The sequence below is a fragment of the Uranotaenia lowii genome, chromosome 1, assembly GCF_029784155.1.
Source record: "Uranotaenia lowii strain MFRU-FL chromosome 1, ASM2978415v1, whole genome shotgun sequence".
Taxonomy (NCBI): domain Eukaryota; kingdom Metazoa; phylum Arthropoda; class Insecta; order Diptera; family Culicidae; genus Uranotaenia; species Uranotaenia lowii.
In genome coordinates, this window is record NC_073691.1 from 199,148,645 (window position 1) to 199,162,067 (window position 13,423).

At 37.1% G+C, this 13,423-nt stretch overlaps 2 protein-coding genes across 2 annotated transcripts in view; both read right to left on the reverse strand.

Annotated features, from left to right (window-relative positions):
* LOC129743304 (uncharacterized) overlaps nt 1–13,423 on the reverse strand; it is a 535,624-nt gene that overhangs the window by 69,664 nt on the left and 452,537 nt on the right. The gene's annotated exons all lie outside the window — the stretch shown is intronic.
* The window catches only part of LOC129743411 (glutathione S-transferase 1), a 31,943-nt gene continuing 26,850 nt past the window's right edge, over nt 8,331–13,423 (reverse strand). Inside the window, exon 3 of the mRNA XM_055735448.1 lies at nt 8,331–8,916. Within this exon, the coding sequence (XP_055591423.1) occupies nt 8,416–8,916 (501 nt within the window). The 3' untranslated portion in view covers nt 8,331–8,415. The remainder of the gene's footprint in view (nt 8,917–13,423) is intronic.

Sequence of the window (13,423 nt, forward strand, 5' to 3'; positions counted from 1 at the left end):
CTTTGGTAGTATTGGGACCCCATATTGGAATGAATATATTCCATACCCTAGATTAATTTTTTCAGGTAAAGTGTTCAGTTTTTGGTTGTTTCTTATTTTGGACCAAAACTTCATCATACGACTGATATCATCTTCCAGAACCATATACGCGAAGCCAGAATGTAGTTTTACATAAAAATCACCGGTAGAATGTAACGATCCTTTGTTCATTTTGAATACAACAGAATGGCGTTCATATATCTGCATGCTCGTTTTGACTGAAGTGTTTTGCTTTCGTAAATCCGTTATGGATTTAAGTTCAGAATAAAAAGGCCAGTTTGTGATCAACGCGGTGAGTCTGCTTTCGTAGACTGAGCGAATGACAAATACGAGAATAGAAAGTCCGGCGATCAAATACTGTTCCATTCGTGTAGTTCTGGTGAAGCTTTGAATTTGAATGTTGAACAGTGGAAACCAAATGAGATCATTCTTAAAAACCTTCGGAAATCGATACATCAAAATGATCAGCAAAAGCAACAGTACTCCAAAGACAGAGAGAAACGTTCCTTGAAAAGGTTCTGTAAGAACCTCCATGAGAGATACAGCTATGTCACTTGGAACCAGAAAAACGAAAACATATGGTGTCAACGATGCAACTTGATAATTCGAATCGTATTCCGATAAACTAAGAAATCTGTTTAACATAACTGTCGGTTGATGGAGTTCTTTAAATTTTATGAAACAATTGCCATCTCCCTTAAAGTCACATGGAATTTGCTGTAATTGTACACTCGCATTGACATGGCTCATTGCGATATCCAGCAAGTGATAGTCGATACCAATGGCGCCATCTTTTGTGAAATGAACGAATGGATAGTTCTGTGTTGCAGCTGCTATCACTTGGGCACCGCTTATATCTTTAATCTGGTCGGGAAACCATTGCTCATAGGTTTCGTTGAGGAAATGCGCAGCGAAGTAATTAAACACGTAGGAATAAGTAAACAACATGACTCCAAGTGAACTATTTTCCTTACGCTTATCAACAATCACGAAAAGAGTATGAAACAATCTGAAGTCATGTAACATCTGATTAACTTGACGGACAAACTGAAACGTCTTCATTAGTATCACCACTATCACGTGAACAAACGTCGAATACAGCTCAAAAACCGCTTTGAATTTATCAATCGATGGATTCCCATGCTCATCAAAAACAAAAATGAACATCGTTGGTTTCTGGAACTCTATCGTTGCAGATGAATTCAAAAATCCATGAGTTATCTTCACTGTGGGAATCAAACTGAAAACTTCGAGTTCAAAAAGCTCTAGAATGTCATCGCTGTATGCACCAGAAATTGTCGGTAAATATATCCAACAGCTACGGGTGATCTGGGGTTGCTCCCCTGCCAAGTGATACAACACTGTTGAAATCGTTGCGTTGAAACCTTCCAATGATCCCACATCGCTAGAAAGTGAGATTACGATGAGTAGAAGTAACTTGAATGAATTCATTTTAGCAACTGGTATCCTTCCTGAAGAGATTTTACACTTGTAGGTAAGTTTATTCATATTTTTTAATTGACTGTTTCTGTAGTCACTGCGCACTGGTAGCAAAATCAGCTCAGATTCAAATCGAAAACGGTAATTAAGAAGACATCCGCCTGTTTGATGAATAATTGTTTTGTTTTGATGGAAACACATGTTGCTTTTCTTTGAAACATTATATTGTAATGTAACTAAAAAATTGGTAGTTAAGGATGTTCTGTTCGAATTTTGTTAACAAAACTTTTGTTTTATTTTTTTTTATCCACATAGCATTTGTTGGTAGAAACCAGAACGAAAAGAGCGAGTATAATACTTGCTTTTAAAACTCTGTTCCTCATATTTTGAACTGTGTTTTGTTTTCTTTTTCGAATCTGTGACAATTTAACTAAATTATATGTTTAAAAGTGATTTTTTGATAAATTCTTCTAAACTATGTTCAACGAGTAACCGGTTATCAACAGGTAAGTACAACGGTGAACAGGAATTGTGGATGGTATCAAGGTAAGATGTAAAACATAATTAGAAATGTGAAAATATTTCTCTTTCGATTATATAATATGGTGTTAAGTGGGAAGAATTGCACGGGACATCAAACCAACGGAAGACTGATATACATACAATAAATTGTAGGTTCAAGCCAGTAGGAGTATCTTGACAAGTTTGGAATCATGGATAGGTTTCCTTAGGTTCATTTTCAGGATTTTTTATTTGTTTCGAACAGTTGGAAGGGAGTAAGATGAACCAAACCCGTCCCAAGCCAGTGGTAATGAACCCTTTGGTAGTGCTGCGATTATTGTTGAAGAGTTTAGCATGAGCAATCTTTGCTCAGTGATGCAGATCATCAATCTAGCTGTACGAAATTAATAGCGCCCAAGGATGAAGAGATAGACATTTGATGTCTTGAGCAACATTGTTCAGTTTTACATGGAGATAAAAATGCTAACTTTTTTGTTTTTCAAATTCGGACTTTGATGTTTTCGGCAAAGTTGTTTATTTGATCAAAATACATAAGCTTGTTGAATATGTCAAAGTCCTATCACATCACCCTCTGGAGTTAAAGTCAAACTAAAAAAAAATCTCAAGAAAAACAGTTTTTTGAACCTGACAAGTTGTAGATTGGATAAAAAGGTTCGCTGTCTTTGAAACAAAGTTGTAACAAGCCACGATCTACAATTCTCTCATACATTATGATGGGTTTAAAAGTTGCTGAAGCTCAATAGAAAGCATTTAGAAAGCACTTTTTGTGACTTATCAAATCCCGTTTGAGCACTTTTGTGCCCTTTAAATGACTTACCAATTCCCGTATTGAGCACTTTTGGTGCCCTTTATGTGACTTAAGTCCCGTATAACGTACGTATAGATCACTTTTGCAGCTTTCAAGTTCGTTAATCAGCACATATAGTTCACTAATGGGAATTGGGCAAAACAAGTCACATACAACGTACATATTAATCACTTTTGCAACTTTCAAGTTCATTAATGAGTATATAAAGTTCACTAAAGGGAATTGGGCAGTTGATTCTCTTTATCAGCCAATATGTAACTTTCAATGCCTTCATTCAAGTAAATATGTGACTTTTGGTTGCTTGGGTCCTCCATCGAAAAGAAAAAAAAATACACTTAATGCTTTCTATAGAGCTTCAGCAATTTTTAAGAGAAGTAGGCGATGCCTTCTACGCACCGCACGCGTTTTTTCTTCGTCCGCGAAGATTTTCGATAATCAATGAGTATTCATTTTAAGTTAGAATGAAATTAATAAAAAGTCTAACCACCGGATTGGGAAGACAAACTATATAGATGTAGTGACCACCGTAGGACCGGGGACAATCGGGACCATTCTGTGCTTTAAGAGAAAAAAGTTGCCAATCAGGGGCGACTGCGAGTGCTCTGATGAAAGGAAGTTCAGCATATTTCTAACTCCATTATAATGACTTAGGAATATCCTACTTTCTCGAAATGTGCAATTAAAAACGATGAAAAGTAAATAGATTCCATTAGTCATAGTTTCCGTTCGTTATTCATTCTTTTTCGAAGGTGTTTATCCCAAAACGAATTTTTGTTTCTGAATTGCTACTATAGCATGAGCGAATGTGATGTTAATTTAATCATATCACGTGAAGGAAGAAAAAAAATTAAATTAGTGTTAATTGTTTAGTGAAAACATGAGAACTGATAGTTAAAGAAAGGTTCGTTAAAAGTGGATAGTAATATGTTCGTCAAGATCCCTTCTCCAGAGCATATTTTTTCCGATTGTGACTTACGGGTCGTTTCGGCGAAAAGTGTGATGATGCGTGGTCTACTGCGATCATCAGAAAAAACCTACTCAAATGGGAAGGTTATTATTTTCCAAAACTTGTTAATGGAGAAATATCGCTACGTTCAAATTTCAATTGACAAATCCATCAAGAGTATCCGAACAACAAATAATGGCAAGCTAAGTATACCCCAAGATTTCATCATAGATATTTCATATATTAAATTTAACATTGAAAAGTATGGTAATGAGATTTATACCGTATACCCTTTTTTTCAATCCTTTTGAATCCTATTTTGTAGAGATGTACCGAATAGTGGTATTCGGCGAACGGCCGAATACCGAATATTGACCTTTTCAACTATTCGGCCAAACGAATATTCGGCCGAATATTCGGTGGAATATTCTATAGAGTTTTCAATGAAAAAACCTTTTAGCGATTATTTCAATGCTTTCTATTTCTCCCATATTAATGCCCCTCATGTTTTAAGTCGATTATTTTCAACCAGATGATATTATCGGATGATGTATTACAAGATATATTCTTAAAAAGGGGTCTTTTTGATTTTTAAAATGTTACCAATAACTGAAAAGACATCAGATGACTATTCGCTTCGAGGGCGTTTATCGCCAAAACGATTGCGTTCCTGTGAAATCTGGAATAAAACATGTCGAAACAGGTGCCAAGCTATTTGAAATTGCTTCTCTGATATTGAATTAGATGAAGGTCGATTTTGAGCAAGATATCTTAAAAAAGTTGTTGAAAAGATAGATTATCTTTAACCTTAAGCATACAAAACTTTCAACCACACGTATCCAGACGCTCAGGTAACCAGAACGATTTTTGAAAAAATAAAAATTAAAAAGGGCAAAATTTATGTATATTTTGAAATTTTTGAAAAATTTAACACGAAATCTAAATAATTTTAAAGAGGAATTTGAGTTTTTTTATTTCATTTAGCAAATAATCTGAATAAACCCGAGCAAACCTCGGAAAGTATTAAACAATATCTGGACATCCGGTCGAGATTTGACTTATTTGGATTCTTTACTAGATTTATGGGCAAGCCTGAATATATCCAGAAAATGTGGAATAAACTATAATTGGAGAATAAAGCGTTACCTTCCAGCATTATCCTGTACGATCTACAGTGAAATATACGCCGATACACCATAGATGTTTTGCTGAAACCAAAAGTTTTAAATGATTGTGTAGCTTATAAAACATTACTTTTGGATATTTTATAAATTATCATAAATTATTTGAAAAATTTACAAGACCGTAGTAGATATTCGGCCTATTCGGCCTATTTGGCCGAATACTTAGCTCAACTATTCGGTGAGCCGAATATTCGGCTTAACGGTTTTTCGGCGATATTCGGCCGACCGAATATTCGGTACATCTCTACTATTTTGGTTTCAAAGGGTTGTGAGCTACTAATGTTATTTTCTTTTTCTGTATTTCTTTTCAAAAGCGAGTAAAGGCGCTATAACCTTGGTCGTTGACCTGAAATGGCAGTATACAAGAATCTCAGAATAAATACTCAACCATTAAACCATTCAATGGAATCCGTTAAGTTTAAAGTTCTAATTAATTTTTCCATTTTTTAACATGATGGAAAACATGAGCAAAGACAAGAAGAATAATAACAAGCTTTGATTATTCTTCGGGATCAGACATAACTTCTGGCTGTGGAAGTATGATTCGTGATTCGTGATAGAGCTTCAGCAACTTTTAAACCCATCATAATGTATGAGACAATTGTAGATCGTGGCTTGTTACAACCTTTGTTTCAAAGACAGTGAACCTTTTTATAAATTCTACAAAGTGTCAGGTTCAAAAAATTGTTTTTTCATAAGATTTTTTTAACTTCTGAGGGTGATGTGATAGGATTTTGACATATTTTGATCAAATAAACAACTTTGTCGAAGACATCAAAGTCCTAATTTGAAAAACAAAAAAGTTAGCATTTTTATCTCGCTATCGGTGGACCGATCGGCAAAAATATTTTGATACCAAAATATGCTCCATGTAAAACTGAACAATGTTGCTCAAGACATCAAATGTCTATCTCTTCATCCCTGGGCGCTATTAATTTCGTACAGCTAGATTGATGTTCTGCACCACTGTGCTTTGATTGCATGATCTAGACTTCCCGTACCGACTCGGGTCGGACAACCTATCAGCCACTGCACTATGTGGTTTGAGCTGGTAAAAAGTCAAAAATTAACTTCATCGTGATGATATTTGTCATATACCAGTTTTTAGCTTTATACTTAACCAAAATATCCTCAATTTTTCATATCATTATCATATGCACTTATCGTTTCACAGACATTTTTTCTTCTTCTTCTACTTGAGCTGCTTCACGACATCAGTCTTAGAAAATTTTGCTAAAATTTACTTCAGATCCAATCATATTCAAATAAACTTTTCTCCTATAAAATAAATCCTACATCAATTTCTAAGCTTCTTTTCGAAATATTTTTCATTTTTAAAAAAGTGTAAAAAATGAGTAATTTTATGATTTACTCCAAGGGTTTCAACATTTTGGTCTCTAAGAACAAAGCCTAGCGTTGCCTGAACTTTTTTTTTATCTTTTAAACATAGCTAAAGGTCTAATAATTCAAATGCAAGGCAAAATAGCTGCATATGTCTGCGTCATTCAAAGTTATAATAAAAACATAAAATGGGTATTGTAAATTGTACAAATTCTCAAGAGAGAGTGAATTCCACGAATGGAAGTCGAATATCGTGTACAGAGATGCCAATGTGCCTGATGTGCCAATCAGCATTTGCCTGATTTTTCAAGGCTCAGTCTGACAACCTGATAAGTCACTGAATTTCCCTGATTTTTGAAAACGGCCTGATGTTTCCTGATTATTGCGAATGTGATGAAAAATGGGTGTTAAGAGCAAACTCATTGGTGCTGGGAAAAAGTGGTAGAAATTTTGACGCTTTTAGCACATTTTGAAATTTTACCATGCAAAAACGTTTTCAAGATTTGTGGCCTTCAAGTTTTTTTTACAACACGTGTTGTATTTTCGCATGCTGTGATGAAAAAATAGCAATATTTCTATCACAATCGGCTAAAATAGAAACAGTGCTGTAAAAAATACATCGCCCATAAATCTTGAAAACATTTTGCATGGTAAAATTTTCAAAATGTGCTACAAGTGTCAAAATTTCTACCACTTTTTCCCAACACCAGTGAACTTGCTCTAAGGAATTGGAATAGGTACCATTGCTGAAGTGAAAAAGTGAAAATCTGGCTGGATCAAAGCAATCGAAAGATTCTCTTTGATTCTTTTTTAAAAAAGGAAATTGAAAGGAATCTTTCGATTGCTTTGATTCAGTAGAACTATTCAACCAAGAATGCTCACAATACATATTAGAGTGGAAATGTGGAGCGATGACCAAAAAAAAAAAGAGTCATCACTTTGAGCGAAATTTCCGTTACTTTAACGTAGCCTGATTTTGTCTGATGTTTATTTCACCAGATTCCTGATTTTTTTAAAAAAAAGTTGGCAACCCTGATCGAGTAACAAAGTCTCATGAGAGGTCAGTAACGAGCCTATAGTAAACAAAGAGACGAAATGTCACGATTGGAATTTTTGATTTTCTGTCAGTGTCATTTCAATCGAGCAAAACCAAGCAGTCTTAAAGGCAGCCCTACAGCAGGGTTGCAAGCTCATTATTTCGAAAGGGATCAGATTGCGCCTCTTGGTTTACTATAGTTTCTTTAGAGGTCAGAAGTAAAATGTGAGACGCGAGTAGTTACGAAACGTCAGAAGTTGCATCAAATTTATGTTTCTGGGTCAAATTGAATATTTACAGTCTGATTATAGTTTTAATGGATTCAATGAATGTTTGCAACAGGTTACTGCAAATCTTTAAATTTTCACTAGCCGCACTTCGATTAAGGAATGGTTGAAATAAAGTTGAAACAGTTATATCACCTGTTTCGAGCTCTTCGTTTGAACAAAGTTCGAGTAAACAAAACATTAAAGATAAGATTCGAAAGGGACAGTACAGAGACGTCGTCATCTGCCATCGTGGAGAAAAACTACTGCCAGTTTCAGTGTTTCTCTTTCGTTAGCTTTTAGTTGGCAAAATTTAGGGCCACCAGTTGGCTAAAGCTTGAATCTTTCTTGACTTGACAAACCGGAAGACATCCATCACGAAACATTAAAATATACACTAGACAATTTTCAAATTATCAGTTTTGAAATTTGTCAAAAAAAAAAACAGAAACTGGAAGCCCTTCGACGAGCATCACAAGAGGATCCCATTCGATAGCGAGCTTTATTATTCCATTATTGCTTGATACTTTGTGCCGTTTCCATTTTATTATGCACTAGCAGCAACAGAAGAAGACTTACTGTCGATAAGACTTTAGCTACTGAACGAAATGCTTTTCGAGAGACACTAATACTCATGCTTCTGAAAAACTTAACTGCTAATGGCAGCTGAATGGTCAACAAAAATCGATAAGAGGAAGAAAGCTGATCCAATTTTCCGTGTTCTTTCATAAAAAATTAAAAGACGTCCTTTTATGTACGACTGAAAATGTACGATTCTTATTGCCAATGTTTGTGATGCCTTAAATGCGAATGATTCTTGAATGATTCTTGATTCAGTGCCCGGACAGGAACTTGGCCTTGAACTCATCAGCGCCGGCCTGGTTCAGAGCATAGCCGGGGGCGTTCTTCTTGCATCGTTCCAGCCATGCATGGACATTTGGGTACTTGGCAAAGTCGAAACCGGCCACCTCGTAGGTGGCGGCACTGGCGGCCAAACTCAGATCGGCAATGGTCAGCTGATCGCCGGCCGCGTACTGATGGCCCTCAAGGAAGGTGTTCAGGAATCCGACGGCTTCCTCCATCTTCTTCAGGTTGTCCGGGTTGGCCGGTGCCTTGGCGAAGATCTGCGGGTACCAGTAGTCTCCGAACCGCTGGTAGAGCGTTCCCATGTCGAAGAACAGCCGCTGGTTGACCAGGGCCCGCTTCTGGGGATCCTTCGGGTACAGGGAATCGTCCTTGCCGTATTTTTCCACCAGATAGGCACAGATGGCGCGGGATTCCCACAGGGCGAACCCATTATCGACCAGCGTTGGGATGCAGTGCTGCGGGTTGATCTGTGGGGACAAGGGGACAAGGTAAAAAAATTATTTATGCTCGAATTGTGTGGAGGGGTCGAGTCTACATGCTAACTAGATGAGGGCTGGGTGTCATAACAGCCAATCGATATTTAGTTTATCGTGAATCTTGACCAGGCCAGTTATAATAGGTAGACCATTAATAATACAAGGTTGTGTTGATCTAGCTTCAAAATGGGTTAAATTTTTAAGTAGACTGTTCGAACTTTAAAGATATAAATCCCTTAACACCGATGTCCGTATTTGAGAAATATGATTTCAGAGCCCATTCCAAAATCGATTATTTCATGTCATATGTCTTATGATTATCTATATCTGATATCTGATATTTGATGTTTGATTTCTAATATCTGACTTCTGATGTCTGATGTCTGATGTCTGATGTCTGATGTCTGATGTCTGATGCCTGATGTCTGATGTCTGATGTCTGATGTCTGTCTCAGCTGTATGATGTCTGATACTTGATGTCGAATGTCTGAGGTCTGACGTCAGATGTCTGATGCCTGATGTCGGATGTCTTATATCTGACATCTGATGTCTGACGTCTGATGTCGGATGTCTGATGTTTGATGTCTGATGACTGATGTCTGATGTCTGATGTCTGATATCTGATGGCTGATGTCTGTCTCAGATGTATGATGTCTGATACTTGATGTCTGATGTCTGATGTCTGAGGTCAGACGTCAGATGTCTGATGTCTGATGTCTGATGTCGGATATCAGATTACTGATGTCTGATGATGGATGTCAGATTACTGATGTCTGATTTCTGATTATGATGTCTCACGTCTGATAACCATATTTGAGAAATATAATTTCAGAACCCATACCAAAATCGATTATTTCATGTCATATGTCTTATGATAATCTATATCTTATGTCTGATGTCTGATGTCTGATATCTGATATTTGATGTTTGATTTCTGATGTTGGATGTCTGATGTCTGATGTCTTATATCTGACATCTGATGTCTGATGTCTGTCTCAGATGTATGATGTCTGATACTTGATGTCTGACGTCTGACGTCAGATGTCTGATGTCTGATGTCTGTCTCAGATGTATGATGTCTGATACTTTCTGTCTGATGACTGACGTCTGACGTCAGATGTCTGATGTCTGATGTCGGATGTCTGATGTCTGATGTCGGATGTCTGATGTCTGATGTCTGATATCTGACATCTGATGTCTGACGTCTGATGTCGGATGTCTTATGTCTGATGTTTGATGCCTGATGACTGATGGCTGATGTCTGATGTCTGATGTCTGATGTCTGATGTCTGATGTCTGTCTCAGATATCTGATGGCTGAAGTCTTATGTCTGATGTTGGATGTCCGATTTCTGATTATGATGTCTAACGCCTGATGTCTGATGTCTGATGTCGGATGTCTATTGTCTGATGTCTGATATCTGACATCTGATGTCTGATGTCTGATGTCAGATGTCTGATGTTTGAAGTCTGATGACTGATGGCTAACGGCTGATGCCTGATGTCTGTCCCAGATATCTGGTGTCTGAAATCTGATATCGGATGTCTAATGCCTGATGTCTGTTTCAGATGTCTGATATATGATATCGGATGTCTGATATCTGACGTCTGATGTCTGATGTCTGACGTCTAATGTCTGATGTCTGACGTCCGATGTCTGATGTCGGATGTCTGATGTCTGATGTCTGATATCTGACATCTGATGTCTGACGTCTGAGGTCGGATGTCTGATGTCTGATGGCTGATGCCTGATGACTGATGGCTGATGTCTGATGTCTCACATCTGATGTCTGATATCGGATGTCTGATGTCTGATGTCTTATATCGGATGTCTGATGTCTGACGTCTGATGTCTGATGTCTGATGTCGGATGTCTGATGTCTGATGTCTGATGTCTGATGTCTGATGTCTGATATCTGACATCTGATGTCTGACGTCTGATGTCGGATGTCTGATGTCTGATGTTTGATGCCTGATGACTGATGGCTGATGTCTGATGTCTGATGTCTGTCTCAGATATCTGATGTCTGATGTCTGATGTTGAATGTCCGATTTCTGATTATGATGTCTAACGTCTGATGTCGGATGTCTGATGTCTAATGTCTGATGTCTGATGGCTAATGGCTGATGCCAGATGTCTGTCCCAGATATCTGGTGTTTGAAATCTGATATCGGATGTTTGATGTCTGATATCTGACGTCTGATGTCTGATTTCTGTTGTCTGATGTCCGATGTCTGGTGTCTGATGCCTGATGTGTGTCTCAGATGTCTAATGTCTGATATCGGATGTCTGATTTCTGACGTCTGATGTCTGACGGCTGACGTCTGATGTCTGATGTCTGATGTCTGACGTCCGATGTCTGATGCCTGATGTCTGATGTCTGATTTCTGATTTTTGATGTCTGATGTCTCACATCTGATGTCTGACGTCAGATGTCTGATGTCAGATGTCTGATGTCAGATGTCTGATGTCTGATGTCTTATATCGGATGTCTGATGTCTGACGTCTGATGTCTGATGTCGGATGTCTGATGACTGATGTCTGACGTCTGATGGCTGATGGCTGATGACTGATGCCTGTCCCAGATATCTGATGGCTGATGTATGATCTCTAATGTCTGATGTCTGATACATGATGATTTCCGATGTCTGATGTCTGATGCCTGATATCTGATTTTTGTTGTCTGATGTGTGATGTCTGATGTCTGATGACCCCTTACTCATTCTACCTGTAAGTTTAAAAATCTTACGTCTCAAATACTGAACACTGCTTACATCTCATTTGCGCAAGTCTTTCCTTTCTTTATTTTTTAATAAAAAAAAAAGCACTTAAATGTTGTTTCACCATATTCATTTAGTAAAAGAATATCAATGAAACATAAACCTATATTATCCAAAAATTCATTTTTCTAGTTGACTTATAAATGTTTTTTTTTCAATTCAATCGTTTAAACAATGTCATTATCGACATAATGAACAGATTCTCATAAGAGACTATTGAAAACAGGGCGATCCGCACAGACTTTTTTCCTCCTCAACCACCGATTGTGCTTTGTTTGATTGTGCTTCTTATCGGTAAGCGCAAAACGTTCGCATTTGAAGATGCGTTTGGTAACAGCGATTTTTTTTCAAATATTCATTCTGCATTGTGTAATCAAACGGACAGATAGCAGCATTTTAAATATTTGGTTCGAAAAAAAAGTAAAACAAATTTGTTTTCAGTTCATTGCCTCCAATCACCAAATACCACGCTCGGCGATAAGATAAACTGCGGACTGGGTCTACAGACAGGTTTCTTCTTTTTTTCGCTAGAAAATGTGTTGTTGAAAAACCGATTGTTCCATTAAATCGCAAGTGCTCAACTGTGTTCTGTACGGACGATGTTTTGTTTTGCCCTTTAATTCTAAATTCAATGCAAATAATACCTCTCAGTGTTAAGTTTAGTCTTGAAACGAATTATATCAAATTAGAACAATATCACAGAAACAACAAACATTTTAAATGAACGACCCTTTCTTTCTTAGCATCCAACCCGGAATACAAAATTAAGGATCGGCCTTTATATCCTTAATTGCGGTAAACCATTTTTTGTTAGAATCCGTATCACTATTACAACATTATTACTTGAACACTAAATGAATTCTATGGACGACCATGTTTAACCCCAATCCTCTCTGGAGTGTCAATATGTCTCTATTGGAAGTTTGGCGGCTTGTAACTTTTTCAAAAAAACGAACACACATATAATGAATCTCAGTGAAACTCCATGTTTCTTTGAAGAGATCTAATCACTTAACCTAAGTGTACATCTTTCGAGGATATCTTGTAAATGGTAAAACCAGCAGCCCACAGAGAAAGTACTATGATGCCGTGACCGAGATTCGATCTCATGACCTCTATATACGAGTGCATCCAAATAAAACAACTTATTCGGGGACTCTCAATGAAATCTTAAAATCTTTAGATCTGCATTATTGTTTTTTTAAGGAACGCACCCTGGAAGCCCAGAAAAAAAATCCCTAATCAGACCATGAGTGCCAATTTGAGACTCCTTGCTTAAAACCGCTATATCTGTGTTGTTTCTCAATTTCTTCAAAATTCATAGTTTTGGAAACCTCGTAACATAACTCGAATATGTTTCTCAGAAAATTTTTGGCCACAACCGAAATTATCGGTTATTCAAAGTCTAAGGAAAAACACCAAAAAACATGTTTCGGAAAAAAATGTAGATCATCTACGGAATGCTCAAGAAAGATTTCACCTAAGTGTCCAAGAAAGCTGAAGCTAGAAGCTATACGTTGTATATATGGAAATATTTTTTTAATTTTTTTAAAATCATGACCACTAAAAATGTAAAAGAAAATGGTGTAAAAACCATACCAACCAACCATAGTCCCACCCACTTTTGGAAACGAACAAACAGCTGCTAGCGGTAGTTTGTGCTGACTAGTGAATATTCAAAAAGTATGTCACATTTTAATTTCAGTATAAAATTATCT